This window comes from Plectropomus leopardus, chromosome 3, assembly GCF_026936395.1.
Source record: "Plectropomus leopardus strain MGB_pleo_1.0 chromosome 3, ASM2693639v1, whole genome shotgun sequence".
NCBI lineage: Eukaryota > Metazoa > Chordata > Actinopteri > Perciformes > Serranidae > Plectropomus > Plectropomus leopardus.
In genome coordinates, this window is record NC_142178.1 from 11886150 (window position 1) to 11907732 (window position 21583).

The 21583-nt window shown below is 38.9% G+C and overlaps 1 protein-coding gene across 9 annotated transcripts in view; it reads right to left on the reverse strand.

Annotated features, from left to right (window-relative positions):
- LOC121941687 (myosin-10) overlaps positions 1-21583 on the reverse strand; it is a 68985-nt gene that overhangs the window by 18343 nt on the left and 29059 nt on the right. For 2 of the 9 annotated variants that reach the window (XM_088075609.1, XM_088075605.1), the window contains exons 6-25: positions 21430-21459; positions 20731-20745; positions 20089-20106; positions 16367-16459; positions 15296-15359; positions 14966-15064; positions 14546-14689; positions 13669-13764; positions 12653-12771; positions 11247-11399; positions 10904-11077; positions 10398-10571; positions 8006-8120; positions 4439-4632; positions 4118-4239; positions 3960-4029; positions 3121-3281; positions 2473-2581; positions 1285-1416; positions 946-1152 (exon numbers count right to left, since the gene is read on the reverse strand). In XM_088075609.1, coding sequence (XP_087931735.1) covers positions 946-1152; positions 1285-1416; positions 2473-2581; positions 3121-3281; positions 3960-4029; positions 4118-4239; positions 4439-4632; positions 8006-8120; positions 10398-10571; positions 10904-11077; positions 11247-11399; positions 12653-12771; positions 13669-13764; positions 14546-14689; positions 14966-15064; positions 15296-15359; positions 16367-16459; positions 20089-20106; positions 20731-20745; positions 21430-21459 — 2289 coding nt within the window. Of the gene's footprint in view, positions 1-945; positions 1153-1284; positions 1417-2472; positions 2582-3120; positions 3282-3959; positions 4030-4117; positions 4240-4438; positions 4633-7692; positions 7756-8005; positions 8121-10397; positions 10572-10903; positions 11078-11246; positions 11400-12652; positions 12772-13668; positions 13765-14545; positions 14690-14965; positions 15065-15295; positions 15360-16366; positions 16460-20088; positions 20107-20730; positions 20746-21429; positions 21460-21583 lie in introns of all 9 variants that reach the window. The other 7 variants (XM_088075600.1, XM_088075601.1, XM_088075603.1 and 4 more) reach the window with 7 other exon arrangements.

Here is a 21583-nt window from a genome sequence, read left to right on the forward strand (position 1 = left end):
GGAGAAAAAACACAGATACACACAGATAAAGATTCATAACAGATCTAATGTGACGAGACTGAAGTCTGAACACTTAAGTTTATAAAGTTTATTAGTTTATTAAGTTTATAAAGTGATGCTACAAGTGAAGTTTGACACATAAAACTCCAAGGCTTCAAATGAGAAAAATATTTCCCTATATTAAAGATTTATGACTAAATAAGCAAAAATCACAGTAAAAACTAGATATACCACCATGCTGTCATATGTCTCTGCACACCAGTGCACTTACAGTTTACATCCATGTCTGTGAAAAAAAACAGGGATGCTTCACACACACCACACAATCAACACAATTTTAAGGTGGCTCTTGAGTTATGGCCAAAACCATCTTGTATGAGGTCACCGTGACCTTGAAATGTGACCACCAGATACTGATCAGTTCATCAGTCTTTAGTCCAACTGGACATATGCACCAAATTTGTGGAAGCTCCCTGAAGGCCATCTTCAGATATTATGTTCATATAAATGAGACACCAAATTCTAATAAGCTCATTGTTGAGTTCAAGTGAATGTTTGAAGAAATTCCCTGCAGGCGCTGTTGAGATATTGCATTAACAAGAATATGCCAACCCGAAAACATAATGCCTCCAGCCTCGGCTATCGCTGGCACAAAGGCATAAAAACCAAAACCAAAAACATCTTAATGTATAACTTAAGAGTTTACCACTTAAAAGCTTCATCAGTGTGGTTTGATTGGCTCTGTTGAACAAGTCTGTGGACTCTCTTCAACCTCTATATAAAATGACAGAAAGGCCCTTTAATGTTCAGACGAGGACAGTTATGATAGTATATAAAGTTCCTGAAAGGCGAGTACTAACAGTATGGATGTCAGAATATGAAAGCAAAAACAGGAGAGAGACTTGTGTCTGCGTCTGGTAAGTTTAAGTAGGTGAAGATATAAACCTGGATGTGTGACTGCATCTTCTTCTTCTCATTCTGCAGACTCTGGTTCCTCTCCTCCTCCTCCTCCACCCTCGACTCCAAGTCATGAAGGATCTCCTCCAACTCCTGCTTCCTTGACAGCAGGCGAACTCTCATCTCTTCAGCCTCGGCAAACAGCTCCGTCTCCGCGTGAAGCTGTTCGGCTAGAATATTCTTCTCCTCTATGAGCTGGAGAGAGGGAACAGTTGGAAAAAAATATATCCAGCCTTCTTAGCTCACACATTGATTTCCTCAGATGTCAAGGCCACAATTACATGAGCACGCACGAGGTGAGGTTTCTATAACAGAGGGCATGTTTACCTGTTGGTGTTTCCTCTCCATCTCCACAAGCTCATTCTCCACCTTGAGCTGTCGCTCCTTGACCTTAACCAGCTCCTCATCTTTGGCTTGCAGCTCCTCTTCCTGCCTGGTGACCTGCAGCAGAGGCTTCACCTGAGAGACAAAGACAGAGACAGAGTCAGAGAGACAGAGACAAACATAGAAACATCAACCTCTAAAGGGGTTTCTGCAGTGTTCATCAAATCAAATGTAACACTTTTTAAGACACAGAATGCAACTGAATATAATTTTCATGGTGATACTGGTGACAGACAACCAGTAGGGACAATAAGGCTGACAATTAATGACATTTATTGTACTTTCTTGCAGTATATACCAATAATTCATAGTTATAATTAATCACTTAATCTGGCCTAGATCCAGATAAGCAGCAGAAAACTGATGGAGTAACTAATTAAAAGATCAGGTAAATTCAAGTTTTTGCTATACTGACACTTTTCAATCATGATAAGAAGAGCTTCACTACACTGTCTAGTAGTAGTAACAGTGTTTGCTGACTTAAACTCCACAAAAGAGGATTGTGGTCTCCTGTTCTTTACAACCCACGCACCGTCTCAGGCTACCTGTAGATTATTAGTATATAGTGTTATTCCATAGCCCGCAAACACGTGCATATTTGTTTACAGGTTTCTACAGGTAAGAAAAATATATTAGATTTAAGAGTTTTTAATACCTTCTAAGGCCTTATTGTTTAGGGAACTATTTTCTCTTTTGGTAAAGACTTTTCAAGACCTGTGGATATCCTGCTCTCTAATGAGCCCGGTGAAACAAGTTTATTCTTGACCTCGGGAAGAGTAAATCAACAGCAGCTGACAAAACAATCTGAAGTTCCACTTATCCTCATGCTCTGAGGGTTCTGACTGCATAACGTGGCCTCGTCTGCAGATTAAGTTCTTGTCAGTTGCCATAGAGATGTAGATGTTAACATTTCTATTTTAAGCCAACATACATCTGAGAAAACTGATGAGGACAGGTGGAGAGATTTTCCCCTATCGTCTGTTTTGTCCTTTAACTGAACTTTCTAAGGCATCCCATGACTAATTTGTGAAAATGCTCAAATCGTCAGGTGGAGCAGAGATCTGAACTGTGTATCATCTGTGCATCTCGTATAAACTACTTATTAGAAAAGGAAGCCGTCAGGGTTCTCACCTTGGTGAAGAGCCTCCACCACTGCCAGTGTCGCAGCTTCAAGTAAGCAGCACAGTTTCTCTGGAGGACCTTCAGGGCACTCAGCTGCTGCTGCTTCTTAGCAAAAGCCCTAAGTGAAGAGAGAAACAGTAACAAATCAATATTTGGGTACAGCAGTGTTTTTAAAGTCTGCAGTATTTTTTGAGACAACGTCAGGCTGTGTTTAGTGTACAAATAAGCTGTAAGTGCACCAAAATGACGCCCAAGACGCACTGTATGTATGGGCAGTGCATTAGTGTTGTGAAACCTGTGGGTTTTTTGCACCCATGTCAGTAGGTTAGAGCAGCCATTCCCTTATCGTGCTGCTTTATGCTCAGATGTAAATGCTAATCACAACAGGTGCTTCAGAATTTGTCTTTTTTTTTTTTTTTTTAAATGGGAACTAACGGAAAGATCCAAGGATCCGGAAGGACCATAAATCATCTATATGTGACGTGACATGACAGATGCATTTATACTTGACAAACTTCTGGAAGCTGTGTGTCTCAGACCACCACTGGGGGTTTGAGCAATTGGATCATTGTCCTTCAATGACTTTTGGGCATCCAAATTCTGATGTATGCTCAAATGTAAGAAATTTAAATAAAAATCCAGAGATGTGACACTCACTTGCGTGCCAAGTATCCACGGCAAACAGACTGGAAGTAAATGATGATGTCAGTGATCTTCAGATCTCTCTCCTCCTCCAGATGAGCCAGTACACCAGTTCTGAAAAAGATCTTGCTCTGACCAATACGGAACAGGTTAGGGTCCAGTTCCAGGGCTTGGATCTGTAAAAGGCACATGAAGAGTTATTAACAGTTTACTTTGACGGCAGGGCAACATTGTGTTTAAATAAATTCAAGATGATTTACTGAAAGCTGTTTGACATTAAAATCAAGCAAGTTTTTGTATTTAGGTCTCCACTACAGGAACTCTTCCATAAAATGAACCTGCATTTTGCTGCAGTTTAGTGAGCAAGAGAGAGCGACTAATAGAGAGTGGGAGCTGAGGTAAAGAAAATAAAGCCAGTGAATGAGAAAAGGAAAATAGTTTATCTGGCTGTCACATATTGAAGCAGAAACAAATAACCATCAAACAGCAGATCACTGTGGAAATATGTGCTCTGGAGTTTCTCTCTCCTTTTTTGCTTCGCTCATTAAATCAAACTCAAACATCTAAGTCCTGCAACAGTTAATACAAAGAGAACAGGATGACTCTGTTGTTGCATTTCGAATTTTGCCTTCATTTTTTTTTTTATTTGTCACGGGTATAATTTTATAATTGGCAAAAGGGACTTTTAGTTTTGTTCAGTTCCTGGGGTTAGTTCCTCTGGTTTTATTGTTCCTGGAATTTTTTAGATGAAAGAGGCTTATAGCTCCTTAACTATAGCAGCTCTGCAGAATACACAGTATGTTATTGTTTCCAATGTAGCAGGTCTAAAGATCAAAAACAAAAAAAAGCACTACCATTCTCTCACAGGCTTGTTTCCCATCCATGAATCCCTTTGGGATAGCGTTAGGTGTTAGGATCTCATATCTGTAAACAAAAGAGAACATCAATATGAACTTTTCTTGCGTGTAAAATTAAGTTACAGAGTTAAAAAAGCATCTTTGTTGTCTGTCACCTCTGTCTGAATTCTTGAAAGACGATGCGATTGGGGAAGCCCTGTCGGCAGATGCGAATCCCCTCTAAAACTCCATTACACCTCAGCTGATCGAGAACCAGGTGAGGCTCCAGTTTACCAGCCTGAAGAAGAAACAAATGCACCCTCAAGACCAGAAACGAGTGTTTGTCCACCATCCTCCTAGATTTCTATCTCACAATTTCCGCTCTGCTCTACAGAGATAATCAGTGATAACATATATATAAACAGAGGTTCAGGTCCTTCACTTTCCATTGTTTGATGCACAGCTTCTGACAAATGCATTAAACATTTTTTATTTACTCTTTTTTCGTGGTTGGGGATGATGCAGCGGACAAAGTTGGGGTTGGTATTCCTTAGTGTGGCCATGAGCTTGGTAAGCGACTCTTTGTAGAGCTGTCCCACTGTCCGAAACATGCCCTTTTTGGTTTTGTAGGTGGCGCCAAAGGCTGTCTCGTTCATCCCTGCCACCTGGTCCAGGCCCACGATACGGTCGACTGAAGAGGAGATGGGGAGAACTGGTTAGAGTGGAAAAACTTTGTGGGGGAAAAAAAAAAAAAAAAAGAAGCAGCAAAATAACAGTGACATAATGTAGCAACAAGAAGTGCAGATGGATGAAAAAGACATTACACACTACGGTCAAACAACAGCAGTCTAACAAAGGAGCACTGAGAGTCTGGGACTACCTCTAGCTGCTGCAGATGGTGAGTGTAGCTCCTAGGGTCTGTACATACTGTGCACTGTAAGTTGCGTTACTTTGACATGAAGCACCTTTTTTCAATATGATTTACTCACTAAGCATCAACAAAGTTTAACTTCAAAAACTGAATGCTTTTCTCTGGTCCTAGCGATGAAAGAATGCTTGATGGCAGCTACATTAAAGCTTTATAGCATTTTACTGCTAATGAAACAAAACCTGCATCAACATATTGCAGAAAAATAAACTCGTCTTAACACGTTAACATGTAAGGGGTTCATAACCTATGCTAACCCTTTGAAACCTGAGCAAATTTTCTTGATTTCTTTTAAAAAACTGGAAGAAGGCAATTAGCAACTTGAAAAGAAATGACAACAAAGGAAATGAGATGAAAAAAGCGCTTTACAGATTATAATGATTCTGTAACATAATTTTTAAAAATAACTGTCTAGAACCACTAATTTCTTGAAATTTGTGGACCATTTGCTAACAAGTTGCTAATTTTCCCACATTTTTATCAGAAATCAAACCAATTTGCTCAGGGTTCAAAGGTTTTAACATTTGTGAAAGGCATCTGAAAGCAGCACAAGAAAAGTGATGTCGATCCAGGTTTCAAAGGCTGAAAGGGTCACTCAGCTGCCTAGTCATGGTTAGTCCTACTGATGTTGCTAAAACAGTTATTTAATTTGTGTAATGACAATTTGTTCATACTAAAAATGAAATCTTCAAAAAGCAGGTCATCCCTCCATAGTTTTTTTAAGCTAAATAATTTTATAATAGATATGGGAAATGTAGTTTCTACGAGGTTTTTGTAAATATTACTCAAACAGTTTTGTTTGGTCTGTTATAGTTGCTATAGTTTGTACTTACAGTACAGATGCAGGGCAGTGTATATAGATGGAAAATAAGCTACAGTGTTCATGGTAATAAAAGAACACATCAGTCAGTGTGTCTCAGTGATGTGTTTTTTATAGTTTTTAGTAGGGCTGCCAGTGTTAACAGTGTTAACATTTATTGATTGATTTATTACATTACACATTTTATTTTAATCACGCAAAACATTCTTTAGTTTGGGAGGCTGTACTGGGCTGGGTTTTAAAGCTAGAGTAATTTTACTGCTATCATATGAAACAAGAAGAGTTAATGAATCCCAGGGATACCAACCTTGTCTAAATAACACAATAAAGTTAGGCTTAAATTTGGGAAGGAAAAACAACATGGCCATTTCACAGGGGTCCCTTGACCTCTGACCTCAAAAGAAAGAAATCAAATGAAAATGGATTCTCTGTGTACCCATGAGTCTCCTCTTTATTGAAATGTCCAGTCCAGTCTTGGAGAAAAACCATGCAGTTTTGCATGCAGTAGAAATGTGTCATTTTTGCCTGTTGTATTTGGATCTTTCTGCCTACTGGGGTCCCTCAACAGTCATGAAATTGCTACAAACTAGAAGCTGAGCACACGGTTGCAGCTTATCAGACTGATGTCAGTGGACAACTGCATCGCCTAAGCCAGCAAAGCACTGTTTTGGAGTCTGTGAATCGCGACAGACCTGTGGATGAAACTAAATCTAAGAAGTTACAGCTTTTGCTAAATTGGTGGAAAATGACGGCAGACCAGTCAACTTCATGGAAGACTCGGGTCTTAGTAGTGCCCTCAGGTTGGCATGTTGTGACCAGTCATATGCCTTACAGTCGCCGGAAACAATAGTTTCATGAATACTGGAACTGTATGAATCAGAGATCAACTGAACTGGACCTCCTGAAAAGTGGAAAAGCTGTAATTTGATTCCCAATCATGACACTGGCAAGAATTGCTTCACCTTGTAAATATGGACTTTAAAACTGTTTTGAAATGCAAAATAATAGAATTATAAATGTTATTTAAAAAAAAAAAAACGCAACCAATTGCGATTAACTACTGAAATTCAATTGAGATAGAAAAAATGAATCACTTGACAGCCCACGTTTTTGGATAACAATGGAGCTCTATGGCATGAAGAAATGAGATATATCTGACTTGATTCACTGACAATTACTAATTAACTGACTGTTGGTTTTGTTGCCCTTTAAAATGAAAATCTTTTTATAATCTAGTCGTCGACTTATTCTTAAGAAAAAAAATCTTGATCTCTGATTTAACACTCAATTATTTTAAAAAAAATCACTGGATCACTTCTTAATGTCAACCAAATTGAAGTTACAAGTATTTGATGAGGCGCAGATGGCTAAAGTTTAAACTGAGGTGATATATGGCCTTTCTGTCTGGACTCTCGACACTGACGTCTGAGCTCCGAGCCAAAACAAATACCACCATCTGCTTTCAATTCCCGCTACTGTGATCCTATCAGGGAAGGAGGAAGGCGGGAAATTAATGTCACCAAATTTTCTTCAGTCGAGCTTCAAATCCTTAATTTGGTTGTGGTTGTATCACATCACAAAGGAGGACTGCAAGCAGCTGCACAAGATCCTAAAACTGCAGGGCTATTGCCCGTGCAAAGATCACAAGACGGCCTAAAAAAAACACTATCAACTAGAGGGAACAGATGACTATATTCTACTTTAACTTATTTAGGAGTCAGGCACTACTGCTTTTGGCTGAGACAAGGGAGCCATGCAGCCTGGAAGCAAATGGGAGCCAGTGCAGCTATGACAGACACAGCATCGGCTGAAGCATGAAACAAACAGCCAGATCTGGGCAAAAATATACCGGCACTCTTTCAAAAAAAGTTAAACTGCTTGGGAAGTGCTTGTGTTTAGCCACCAAGCACCTTGAGCAGCTTGGTTTCATAACCCAAAGACTGTTCATTTTCAGCTTTTATTATTTTGGCCCAGGTCTGCTACAGCACGACCCAGTCATTCACCTGCCGGGTCATCCAGACTAGTGACATTGTCATAGAATGAAGCCCTTTGAATGGTCTGAATCTCTACAACACAGAGAGAGAGACAGGGAGGAGGAGGTGGAGTTAAATTAATTCTTAGAAATCATAAAGGCAAAAGCCTGGCTCAACAAGGCACACAGCTGTTGTTTAGTAGGCTTGAGTGAGAGACGTGCTTGTTAACTGAAGAAGCAAACAGATAGATACTTCACAAAACTAAATGGATGAGTTACTTAAATTGATCAACTCTTGTATCTTGTACTGTTTGAAGTGTTAAAATAAGAAGGTGGCAGCTTACCGTCTTTCCAAAGTTCAGCCACAAATTTGTCAGTTGACTGATGTAGGAGTGTGGCCACATTGTCATTCAGAGGGTCCATGTTCTTCATTAACCACTCGTCTGCCTTATAGTCCACCTGCAACAATCAAGTGACACCACTCAGAGTAACTCAGAGTACGGACAAAACTAATACCACAGTTATAGTCTAATTGATCATTGGTTTCTGAAACCGATGCAATATGATTCGAAACAATCTGATTGCAAAACACTATTTTTTTCATTGGCAAACATTTTTGATAAAAAACCCTCCTTAACATGTGTTTTTTTAATGGATCTAATGCATCTTTAGCATTTCTGTACTTAAATTTTGTTAAATATACCCTGATAAGTAGCAAAGAACGCTGAAAACTTCCATCTCTTTATTTTAGTCTTTTTTATATATATTCTTTTAACATTTTGCATTTTACTTGATTTTGTGCATTATATTCATACTATTATGTTTGTTATTATTGTTATTATTATTATTGTTCAGTGGATTTTAGTTTCCATCTTAAATTATTGATTCCATTTTTTTTTACTTCATTATTATTATTGTTATTATCATTATGGCACACTGTCCCATTGTTTATGATCATTCTATGTCTATTTTCATGTGAAGCACTCAGTGCATGTTATTTCCTTCTCGTAAAGCACTTTGAGCTATTATATATCATTATTGTTCTATTGTATATAAATGTGTGGCATCCTATAAATGTCATATGTTGGTTTCACCATCCTTGTCTAGTTTTAAAGATTTGGATGAAGTGAACAATTCTTCAGCAAAATTTAGCTTAACAGAAATATATTGCTGGCGGTTCATACTGAAGAAGAAAATGCATTACAGTAATGAAAAAAATATATATGTGTATATGTATATTTGAGTTAACTTCGAAAATGCGTCTATTACAACCTCTGCAGGATGCTAAAACATGTATTCAAAAAAAGCGGTCTCCAAATGTATTTTTTACATCTGACACAACATGGTGACTTTCTTTTAAGTACTGACTTAATATACTGTCCAGGTCATACTTTATTGTAGTGACTCAGAGTGCATATGTGAGGTAATATATATTTTTTTGTGCATTTATAACATTTGGCTTCATAGCGCTGCAGATTTTTCTCTACAGCACACATTCTTACAGTTCACCTCTCTGAGTTTCTGAGTGATTGTGGTGTAAAGCGACCCAGTCCACATAATGATAAGCAGATGTGCTACTCAGCAGGTCTCCCTCCAACACTGAGTTCTATTGCATAACACCACTCACAGCATAAAAATCCACTCCAACACAATGATGTATAAATCAAACCAGCACTCAGTATTTCCCTGAAATCCCACCACAGGAGAACCTTGCGTCATTGTTTTATCTGAGTGCAGACCGGTAGCAACTTTTCACTTTCTGTTTAGCTTTTGCAGGAGATGATCGGGGCAGAAAAGAGACATATTGCACAGAACAAAAGTACAATAAGGAGCAAGGGAGTCATATATACTGTGTGTGTGTGTGTGTGTGTGTGTGTATATATATGTATAATATAATATGGAGGTAAAACAGAACATTCAGTTCAGCGCGTATCAACCTTCCAGACATTTAAGTGAAAGGCATCTGTTGAAGTACAAAGTTAAGACAAAATAAAGCAACTGAAGGTACGTGCAGTATATATATATATATTTCAGCAAAGTGTCATTTCCATGACAAAAAACAAAACAAAACAAAAAAGCCTCCCAGTAATAGACTTATGATTTCAAAAGAAACACAGATCAACTGTGTATTTGAAGCTAAGGTTCGTCTGCGGTCATTTCGGGGATTTTCAAAGGGAAATACCCATTTAATCGTTAGCAAAAGCAGCATAGTAGGTTAGAGATCATTATAATAATTATAAGGATTAGCTAGTTCAGTTTTTTTTTTTTAATGGGGTGGTATATATTATTTTAAAGGTTTTATCTTGCCGTCAAGTAGCCCTTTTCAACAGGGACTGAAGCTGTTACATCGCTCTCTTCAAAGCCACCAGACTCCATTGGAAAAAAAACATATTTTAACCCGCAGGACAAAGGAGTCACTGGTCTAACGCTGCCTTAATCAGTTGGTTAGTTTGTGTTTTTATGTGACTGAGCTATGTCACATATTATTCAGAAACCTCCGTCAGGTTGCATGGGACAACATTTTTAGACTGACCTGGGAAAAAAGCATTTTGATGCTAAAACCTACATACTCCAACCAAAATTTGGATGTTTGGATTTAATACATATGAACAGCTGCAAAATGACATAAAAACCTCAAACATAAATAAATAAATAAATAACAATTAACGACCTGCCCTTTAAGCAGAGGCAGAAACCTGCTGAGCGTGATTCTTAAAAAGATCAAAATGAGCGTACCTTGCCGGCGTAATGGATGATGCAGAAGTCGGCCTTGTCTTTGAGCTGGCGGGGCTTCTGGAACTTGGTGTGTGTGCCCTGCTCCTGGATCAGCTTGTCTACAAAGGTTTTGTCCGTGGCTTTGGGGAACCAGCACTCTTCATCCAGAAGAGCCAACACTCCCGGAGGGTTTGCCTTAAGAGATATTAGCACAGAAACAACAAAAGACTTTAGAGAGCGTGAACTGTAACTACATCAGCAGGACAACAATTTCACGCACTTTGTGTGGTTGTTAGATAGGAGCATTGTGGTCAGCATCTTAAACCAGCATCAGCCACCAGGATGCCCTAACCACAACTTTTTGCTCAATGCAGATATAAGTAAGTAAAGGCAGAAGTCATTTTTCCTTTCCATGTGGTTAACAGAAATGATAAGTAAATATTATCATCCAGGTGCTACATCTTTTTGTCAGTAAAGCCAAATAATTCAAGCGGTATAACTGATACTAGCTAATCATTTGCACTGACCGGCCTCTCGATGAGGTCAATGCAGGGCTGCAGGTCGAGGCCGAAGTCGATGAAGCTCCACTCGATGCCCTCCCTCTGGTACTCCTCCTGCTCCAGGATGAACATGGTGTGGTTGAAGAGCTGCTGCAGCTTCTCGTTGGTGTAGTTGATACACAGCTGCTCAAATGAGTTCAACTGTAGTCAGGGAAGAAATATGAGAAAGGACAATACTTAAACTACTGAAACTGAAACCTCAAATGATGACAACATCAGCAACAGAAACAGGCATTATCATGAACTGTACCAAACAAAAATGTTCCCTCTAAACTCTTTTCTGTAAAGAATAAAACATTTTAATCCAAACCTGGAAAATCTCAAAACCAGCAATGTCCAGGATGCCGATGAAGGAGGCACCCTGCCGTTTAGTTCTGTCTAGAGCTTTGTTGATGCGATGGACCAGCCAGCGGAAAAGACGCTCATATGTTGCTTTAGCCAAGGCCTCGACTGCAAAGTCAGCCTGGAGGAAGAGAGAGAAGAGGGGAGTGGGAAAGGAATGAGACAATATAAGTAGATACAGAGCTGGCACAGAGCGAGCACAGTCAAATCAGGTCTAATTCAGACAGGCTTCCAGATCCTCAATGGACAAATGGGCTCATACATTTTGGCAAGATTGTATAGCATTAATGCTCCAAATGCTTCCTGAGTCAGCTTTGTATTAATATCTCAAACAGTTGAGACAAAAGCCAAATCCATTGAGCCGCAGCCATAACGATCAGAAGTCTGCAAGAGCGCAGCACTTTAAATTAATGATTTATAAACAGGAGACACACTTTGGAGTGGTTTCACAGAGGTTAAAACTAACCTTCCCTTGCGCTCAGTACAGTATGAAACAAAGCACGATATCAGTTTTCGACAGGAACTTTTTAGTATTATGGCCATGAGTTTATAAAATATTTCAACTAGTATCTGCTTACTGATGGATCCTAACACAACGATGTCCATAAAGCTCAGCCACTACTGTATGCAGAAGCAGCTGGTCAGAGGCTTGGATCAGAAATGCCATAAATGCAGAATTCATCCAAACCTGACCAAATATACAAAAGCTATTTCATTTTAGATGCAGATCTCGTTATCATTTTAAAAAAATATATAAAATGGAATAAATCCTATTGCTTCCATTTCCTTTTTGGTATCAGACATAGCAGAATTTTAAAAATTCAGACTCTTCTCCTCATGTTTTTAAGGCTTGCACCTTTAACTTTTTTTTTTTAATTAAAGAACCTGATATTTACCCGATATTGTACTGATGATTTAAATGAAGAATTTAAACCCATCAAAGCCCCAAAAATGCTCAAACTTTTAGTCACTGTGAAACACAGTTTATGCAGAAAATAATCAATACAGCATAGTATCACAATATTTTTGCATGGCAATACTATATAAAATATAGACTAACAAATACGCAGATTCCAAATGTTCTTTTCTGCCCAATAAAGGTATAGTGCAACAAAAAGTGAGACAAACAGATGGAAAACTTTATCTTATGAGATAAATCAGATGTTGACAGTGTTTTCCTTTAGAAACATAATTTGTGGCCTCTGGTGATTCCTATCTCCACTTACTATGCAACCCTTTAATTCATAATAAAATGATCTTGCACTGAAAGGAAGACCTACTCCTGTTGCACTTCTATACAATACTCAATTATTAGTGTCACTAAGGATCTAAGCTAGCAACAGAGGAGTAAATACATGGTGTTAGCTCACTGACCTGCTCTTTAGTCTGCGCTTTCTGGACGTAGTCTCTTCCCACTTTGATCCTCGGGGACAGGATGGCTCTGGTAAACTCCATTACATTCATACCCAACAGATGACACAGTTTCTGAGCAGCTGGGAATCAAAGACGTAAAAAAAAAGAAGCACACAATGATGTTTATTTTGAAGAGAGTAAAAAAGGTGATTTCAAACAGTACATTTGGCCTATACCTGTATAACATTGAGAAATTCTTTTTTGTTCTGTAAGGGTGACTTGATAGAGATGGCGATCATTCCCATTTTTTTCCCCCAATTAGATAACTTTATAAATATTATTACAACTGCAACCTCTTTTACAAGCCATAGCAAATCATTAACTTCCCTATTTGATCATTACTGATTAATATTAAGACTCATCACAAATTCTTTTGAAGATACTTTCTTTTGAAATGTAACAGGGAAAAAGTCATATTTCACATGGCTGGAGTTTGTGGAAAAAGTAGAAGAAGCAGGATCCGGTCTAGATCAGCCAAATCTCACTACTTTAAAAAAAAATAAAACATCTGCTTCAGTGCTGGATTCTGCTCATTGCATTTGGGAGTATCTGGCTAAGCTGCATCATTGGCATTAGACTCATACTCTCTCCCTGCCTCCCTCATTTAAGTGCCAAATATGCAGTGCCACATGTGGAGGAACTGGACGGCTGTGCCCCATTTCCTTCAGGAGTAAATCCTCCCAATAATGTGGTTTAATGGCAAGTTGACAAGGCCCAGGGAGAGAGAGGACATAAATCACCAGTTCCTCTGTTCTGTGGATGAGGACGCCGTGTGAGGGAGACAGGAAAAGGTGAGGAGAGGAGTTGAAGTATATATGAGAAGAGGAAAAGGAGGAGAATAATGGCTTGACCTGTGGGTTCTGAGCTACGAGGTTATGAAGCAGATGTAAAGGGATTGCAGCGCAAGTGCACGTGTGTGTGTGTGTGTGTGTGTGTGTGTGTGTGTGTGTGTGTGTGCGTGCGTGTGTGATACCTACCAGTATTGTCAGGCATAGAGGCTTGGTCAGAGTTCCTCTCCTTCTTAAAGTTAATGTTACCAAACTGGAGCACCGAGGACACCACCTTCAACATGGCTACAGATATAAGAAGGAGACAAAAACATTACTAGAGAAACTGCGATGAAATGGGTTGGTTTCATGGTCATGGAGAACCATGATTAAATTTTAATCTCAGTGGACAAAATCAATTTAAAAAAACACACCATTAGTACTTTCTACAAAACATGTAACACCTGGAGAAATACAAAATATTAGTGAATGGTATTATCTTTGGTGCACACAAAACATGTAGCAAAATAATTTTTCTATCAAAAGCCCTCTCATTTCACTTCCTGTAAAACATTAAGATATTTTTTTAAGACTCATCAAGCGCTCATTCATTGGATAAATTCTTCCAATCCATTATGATTTGGTGCTAACCCCATCTATTATATAAAACCTTCCCTGGCTGTTAACTCTTTTGTATAGGTAGCAGAACAATATAATACATGGCATGAGGCAAGAATATTGTTTACATTTTCCAAAAGAGGATGGTTGGGGTTAAATTCATTCTTTTCCCTGTCCCTCTTTGGTGTGTGGAGGCCAAGAGTCCAATGACGCTCCATATGTTCTGTCTTACTAAATCATGCCCACTTTTGAATGATTTGATCAAATCCCTTTGGTAAGGAGAGATATCTCTCCTTACATTTGCCAAAGATGCTGTAAGATGCTTTTGTTTCACCTTCGAAAACCATGAAATCAGAGGGGCTTGATGAGTTATCTTCCCACAAAGTTTTCTAAAATTAAAGTCAAAACAAACCTCCATGAGAAACTTGGTGTGCTTATGTATTTTATGCTGCTGTTCTGGTAAACATACCCAGAATCTCCTCATGGCCAAAGCTCATGATGTGCATGGCCTCCATGGTCTCCTGGAAGTTGTCTTTGTCCTGCTGGCCGGGGATCGGTATGTTACCGTTAGACAGGAAACGGTAGTTGTTGAATCCTTCCAAAAGCAGGTCCGCTGTGGAGAGAAATGTGGTTTAAACATTTAGAAGCCTTGATGTGAGTTCTTGTTTTCTTTTTAAGACTCGTGGACTGACTAAGGACTGGGTTTTGGTGGAATTGGTGGCAATTCTTGGTATGAATTTGAACTATGTCATGTAATTTATACAGCTGCCTAACATAACATAAATTAACTTTTACATAGTTAAGCAGCCAGAATCAGCTGTGGTCTAAAGTAATGGCAAACAGAGAGAAGAAAAATCAACTTGCTAGTATAAAAGCTCAGTCTACGTACATCTGAGGTGCTCTCCAGCTCCAGCCAGCAGCTGGTAGAAAATGTGGAAGGTGCGCTCATCTTTGGCTTGACGAATAGCTCTGGACTTCTCCAGCAAGTCTGATGCAGAACGGTCAAAGAAAAAAACCTATGTGGTGGATCAGCCTGATGTGGAATCAAAACTTAAAATGTCTTAAAATGTTCTTGTGTACATGTACAGACCAAACTGGTTGAGATCATTTATTATTATATTCATTCCCTGTTACTAGGCTTTTTGTAAATATCTCACCCACAATGACTCATATTACAGAATGCAACTCAGTTCCAGTCAATCGTTTTAAAACAGGATACAGGTTTCAATATTGGCTCCAACGATGTATCCGGTGACATCAAAGTTGATCCGGATGAATTTGCCCTGCAGAGATGAACGTAAGATAAATGCTCAGGAAGTGCATAAGACAAGATATGCAGAAATCAATTGCCACCATAATGACTCTGTTCTGTTGCAACACACTGAGGCCTCATGGCGGGAAACGTCTGATAAGTTTGATGTTTAAAGGATAACATACTTAGAGTTGGCACGAATCCCCCATAAACATGAACACTGATACACATCATCTATAGAATAAATTAAAATAAATACATTATACAAGAAGACTACATTCATACAGGAAAATCCTCTATTTTAAATTTGTTTGTGCAATAATATTTTTGTGTTATACATTTATGAATATATTGTATGCTTTCATTAATGTGCATATATCCTGTTTTTTGGTCATTCCTGTGTTTGCATACGATCATGCCTGTGCTTTTTAAATAAGTCCGACTTGACTTGACAACATAACTTTACTCTGTCAAGCTACTCAAATTAAGATCAGTTCATTTATGTACGTTTTGGCCATACAGAACGTAACAGGTCTGTTTCTGATCAGCTGAAGTAAAAACTGTGTGGTATTTGTTACTATCTAGGCTGAGCAGGGCTCATGCTGAGAAAGTCCTACTGGGGTCAATTTATGAGGCAACACAGAAAATGAATAAACATATAATGGCCTTTAAATTTGACAGATTAATTTATCACACTGACGCCAAGACTTTCCTTATGTCCCTCTTGTACAGTACGTCACTATTAAGAAGTCTGCTGAGTGGAGTTGCCTGCAGTCGGAAAGGATCCAGTACATCAAAAGGCATCATTAATGACTAGCAGGCGCCTGTGTCTGCCTATAGAATTGATTACAGTAAAGGTAGGTTGATTAAATTACTTTCGATCAGGTCTGCCTCCATGTATTCTAAAAAAAATAAAAAATTAAAAAAATAAAAAATTTTCTTGACCCAGGTGAAGGGTGTCAAAAGTACTGGAGTAGACTTGGAGAGATGCGTGTTAAAAATGCAGCCCACTTTATAAATCACTTTTTCTGGACTTACAAAACGTGATGAGTTGTCGTTTTTCACTGTCTTAGCGTTCCCAAAAGATTCAAGGATAGGGTTGGCTTGTAAAAGCTGACGTTCCAATTCACCCTGAAAAAACAAACAAACAAAAAAAACAGAGGGACATCACAGCAGTCCTTTGTCACCACATGACCAACAAACAGAGATGACGAGAAATTAAGAGTGAGCAGTTGAGAAAAAAGAACATAAACATGCAGACAAAGACAGCTGAAATCCTAACATAAATGATCCCCATGCAGTAAACTGAACAAATGAAACCAGAGAAGTCGATGAAAACAGTGAGACAGCCATAATCCTAAAAAAACCCTTTGTTGTATCAACTTAAATCTTTTAAAAAACCAGGCTTGTGTCATGCTGAAGAGTATTGAGTTTTGTGGGGGGGTTCTTATTTTTCTAGAGTTGTATTCCAGTTGTCCACGATATTAAATGAGCTAAATAACAGTGTTTGGAGCTGAATTGTTTTCCTGGGTGTTTTTTTCAGACCCAAACTGAGTTTAAAGTTTTGGAGGGAGCAGTGCACAAACAGGCTCGCTTGCTCTATCTCATGCTCTCTCTTTCTCTCGCAACTCACAAACTCTAGCACCAGTATGAGGCACCGAAATCTGATTTATAATTCGGTTTGGTTTGTACTGCTCATATAGAAACCGATTTCGGTACCTAACCGTAACTCCAGTTAGTAAAAGTGTGGTCAAAAGGTCATCATATCACTTCCTAAACATCAAAGCAAATAACATTGTTTAAAACAAAATCCTTGTTTGTAGATCAGGTAAAAACTGACACATCATTAGTCGTCAGTCAGCAGATGAGTGATGGGTGAGCTTGCAGTAGATGCACGCTTTCTTTCTGGGCAGTGACATGGATGGCAGGCGTCGTTCAGTAAAAAGAAAAAAATCCTCCATTAAACTGCTCACAACAAGGACTGTGGATTAGCTTTAGTAACAGGGACATGATTTCTGGAAAGCGACATTGCTTTGAGTTGTTTGTAGATCAGTGAAAAATTCTGAACTGATCTGGTCTGAGCCAAAACAACTAGTCATTTGACTAAATATTAACTGCCAAGAATTCTGAAAAACAATAATCCTATAAGACATTTATCCAGCAAAAAATGCCAAACATTCTGTTTCTAGCTTATAAAAAGTGACAGTTTTCTTTTTTCCTCTTTTAAATGTCATTTTTAACTAAAATTCGCCATACTAAAGAAATCTAAATGCTGAAACCATTGGGTCTTGGCTTTGGACTTGATGCTTTTGGACTTTTTTATTCACTACAGCACAAAAAATATATAAACTAATCCTGAAAACATGGAGTTCATTGAGTTTTCCACAACCTGGATAATTTAATTTGCAGGAGTTTTATCTTTTGTGTATATTTAAAAAAAAATTCTGAACTGAGCCTTGATTGAGGACATTTTTCTGGGAAAATGAATATATAAGTGACTTATGCAGATGTTTGGACAGGTGGCGCACTGTGTTTCCATCTACGCCAAATTGTGGCGTAGATGGTCAGGACCAGAAAATCCAAAACGGCAGAGAGAAAAACAATTTCTTCTGCAGTGTTAACTTCTCTTCTTGTGGCTAAGTGGAATATTTTCCCATTACATCAAAAATAGCTGCAAACGCTGACGGTTAGAGGAGGCCATTTTCCACAAATCTGTGGGATGAGGAATCAGCATTGCACTCAGGATGTGAGACATGTAATGTGATCTTTGGCTGGAGAGCACGATGGGCTGCTTTTAATTGAGTTTTTGAGCAGCTGGAGTAAAGCAGGGCTGAACTGGATAAACCTGGTCCTTATCCAGCTATCGGAGCGGTGGCAAAGCCCACAGAGGGCAGAGGATTCAAACCGAAAGCCTTTGTTTCTATATAAACATGAGCCTGTGGTGCAACTTGGTAGCCGAAATTATTCATTGGCAGCTTCGACCCAACTGTGTGGTCTGCTGCACACACATTAAAAACAAAGAGCAGATTACAAACACCGGTGGGGGTCCAATTTAGCAGCATTAGAAGTTGACCCACATTCCTGTTGCAAAGTGAGCATGTCAGACATCTGACAACAAACAGAGCTGGCTCCTCCACTTGAGCCGGCCAATTGTTGTGTAGCTGTGATAAAACGTAAGCAACCTGATACGCCTCAAAACTACTGAGAGACATTATCAGCCACTAAGCTTTTTAAGCTATAAAGAAAGAGAATCCTTATCATCTCCTTCAAAGTAAGTTTTCTACCTTTATAGAAAACATTTACAGCTCAAAGCTGCAAGTGCGTCTCTCAGAGTGCAGGCTGTTTGGCAGGCCATGCAGCAGTACTTTAGGACAGATTGAGAGGATCAGTCAAAACTGTTCCACTAAATCTTAGGAGGCAGAGGCCAGTTGTGGATGTGTACTCGCAGCTCAACATCTGCTGCGAAGGTCACGAGGCCAGACAAATATTACAAGTCGCTCTTTCCATCAGCAAGAAATAGGAGAACAGTCCTTGGGAAATGGCACAAAGTATTTAAATCTGAACAGGAACCGGCCAGTGTGGAGAACTCATTTGGGCCAACAGAGCTCTCAGGCTGAATCTAACTTAATGTAAGAAAGGTCAAACAAGGTTCTGCATCTGCTGCTAGGTCCAGATCAAGAGATTATGAGCTGGATGAAAATCAGTTGAACAACTTTAATCATATTTGGCATAAATGTTGGCTAAATATCTTGTGGTGTAACTATTGTGAAGCTTCTTACATAGTGTGCGTGCAGTAAATATAAAAATACATAACATCCAGCAAATGGGAGGGTCATTGTGAAGTAAAAAGTACCCTTAAAAGGGACAGTTCACCCCAAAATCAAAAATACATATTTTCTCCTCTTACCCGTGGTGCTATTTAAAGTTATCTAGATTGTTTTGGTGTGAGTTGCAGAGTGTTGGAGATATCGGCTGTAGAGATGTCTGCCTTTTTTCTAATATAATGGAACTAGGCTTGTGGTGCTTAAAGCACCGAAAATGTGCATTTAAAAAGCTCAACAATGTCTCTTTCCAGAAATCAAGACCTGCTTACTCAAGATAATCTAGAGACCGTGATGTGAGCAGTTTCATGCAGGAACTATTTTCTTTCTATCGAACCACACCCACCATTGTGGTTGTGACAGTGAAAAATGTAAAGATTACTGGCGTCCTCCTCAGCTGAGCTGTAATGTTAGCTAGCTCAGTGTTGCTAGGTAAGCTAGCAGTAGATGCACGCTTCCCTCTGCGCAGTGATTCGGTTGGTGGTTGTAGTTTACTCTGCAACTCACACCAAAACTAGCCTACACTTAAGGCTAGGTGAGCCGTGTACACAATAACCTGATTGATTATGCAGGCAAAAAAATAACATGAGATTCATCAGCTTCATGGCAGCTCATTAGTTTATAAAAGAAAAAATCAGAGCAATGTTTCATTTGAATGAGAGGTGTCTTCACATTGTAAGCAATGTAAATGTTAAATGTCTGAAAGAAGCAGATCCTACAGTATTAGCTCAGTAAGGACAGGAAGTGCACATCATGCAGTGTTAAAAGTGAAAGCAGAAGGTGAATAAAGGTGAATGAAAAAAAATAAAATGTACTGCCCACCAGGCAACATTAGTCAGTTATTCTTGAGAGTAAAGAGGAGGTTGCAACAGAGTGAGTAAAGCACCCCTTTGATACTGTAAGTGAGTTAATATAGGCGAGAAACTACATACTACTCACATAAAACAGGGGTCCACTCTGTAGGAATGGGGAGATTCAATTGTTATTATGAAAAACAATAAACTGAATTAATGACATGGATACACATAAACTTCTAGTACAAGCTGAACACTTTTTTTATGCCTACGTGCCAGCATCTAAGTACATCCTACAGCAGTCTACAGATGGAACTAGCAACAGGCGATACTGTGATACCTCAGCGGTCTGTAATCCTGGCCCCTCAGACCCAGATTACTGCTTATAATGCTGTTCTAGGTTAACAGGTAGTTAATGGTTTGTACTATGCATCTCATATATACTGTTAGTCAGTCACACATCAGGTGGCTAACTGCAGGCTTCTAAGTCCTGATGACCTGGACTGATGTTAACTTACAAGTCTAGTAACACACAAGATAGCTACAATCCAAGTTGTTTTTTGCAGTTTATGATGCTAAGTTTCACACAAAACAAGATGACAGCTGAGGCTTTACATGTGGCTACCACAACAAATAAAAACAACATGCATGTGACCATGTCAGAGAGAGTGAATCACAATAATGGGAAGCAAATTTACAGTGTGACACATCTGGACAAAGTAAGTCAATCACAGTAAACACAATAAAGGGACTACAAATAATCATGCAAATTTTAAAAATTACTTACAACTGCATTTTGTGCCTGACAGAGAGAGACAATGTAAAAGCTAAATATGCCGTTTTCAGGTCTTTATTATTAAATGCAGCTCACAAAGTGTCAATGGTCAATTCTGGTGTCTTCAAACTTGCTTACACCCCTTGATGAGCCCTTAAATCTGATTTATGGTACGGTGCTCAACACTTTTGATGAGCATTAATCAACAGAAATTAAAGAGCTGCGTAACTTTTTGAATGTATGCTTTGGCGAAAGGTTTCAGTTGTCTCAATGGTAACTAGACGCTAACCTCCAGCCGGCTTGTTTAATAACGGTACATTATCCTGATGCTTCAGACAGCCATTTGTTTTGTGCCTATATTTGTGCTAACTTGTATCCTTGTGCATTTTTATGAAACATTTAATGAAACTGTTGAGTTACCTGAAGAGAAAGAGATTTCAAACTTTATTCTAGTGCAAGGATAATGGGAGCACACGAAAAGAAAGTGGTCGCTGCACCTACTGAACCAAACAAGGGAGCTACAGGGTGATGCATTTTTGGAATACGAATAAGTGACACCCTCCAAGAGTAAAAGCACCGTACCGTAAAGGCTTTAGTGGGCTCATGTTATATATTTAATGAGCCCATTTAGACAAAGTGAATTTGTTTGAGAAGTAAATGTTAGTGGAGCATGCACATAAAGACGGTATATAAGAAAGTATAAAGACTTGCCTGTAGTTTCACTGGTTTGGGTGATTCTGGCTGTTTGTTACGGATAAACAAATGCAAATTGTTAGATTGTGTGCACTCATCCAGTGCACACAGCCATGTTTCATACTAGAGCATACTACAGCTCATTGGTTACCTCTGATAATCGTTGTTGTAA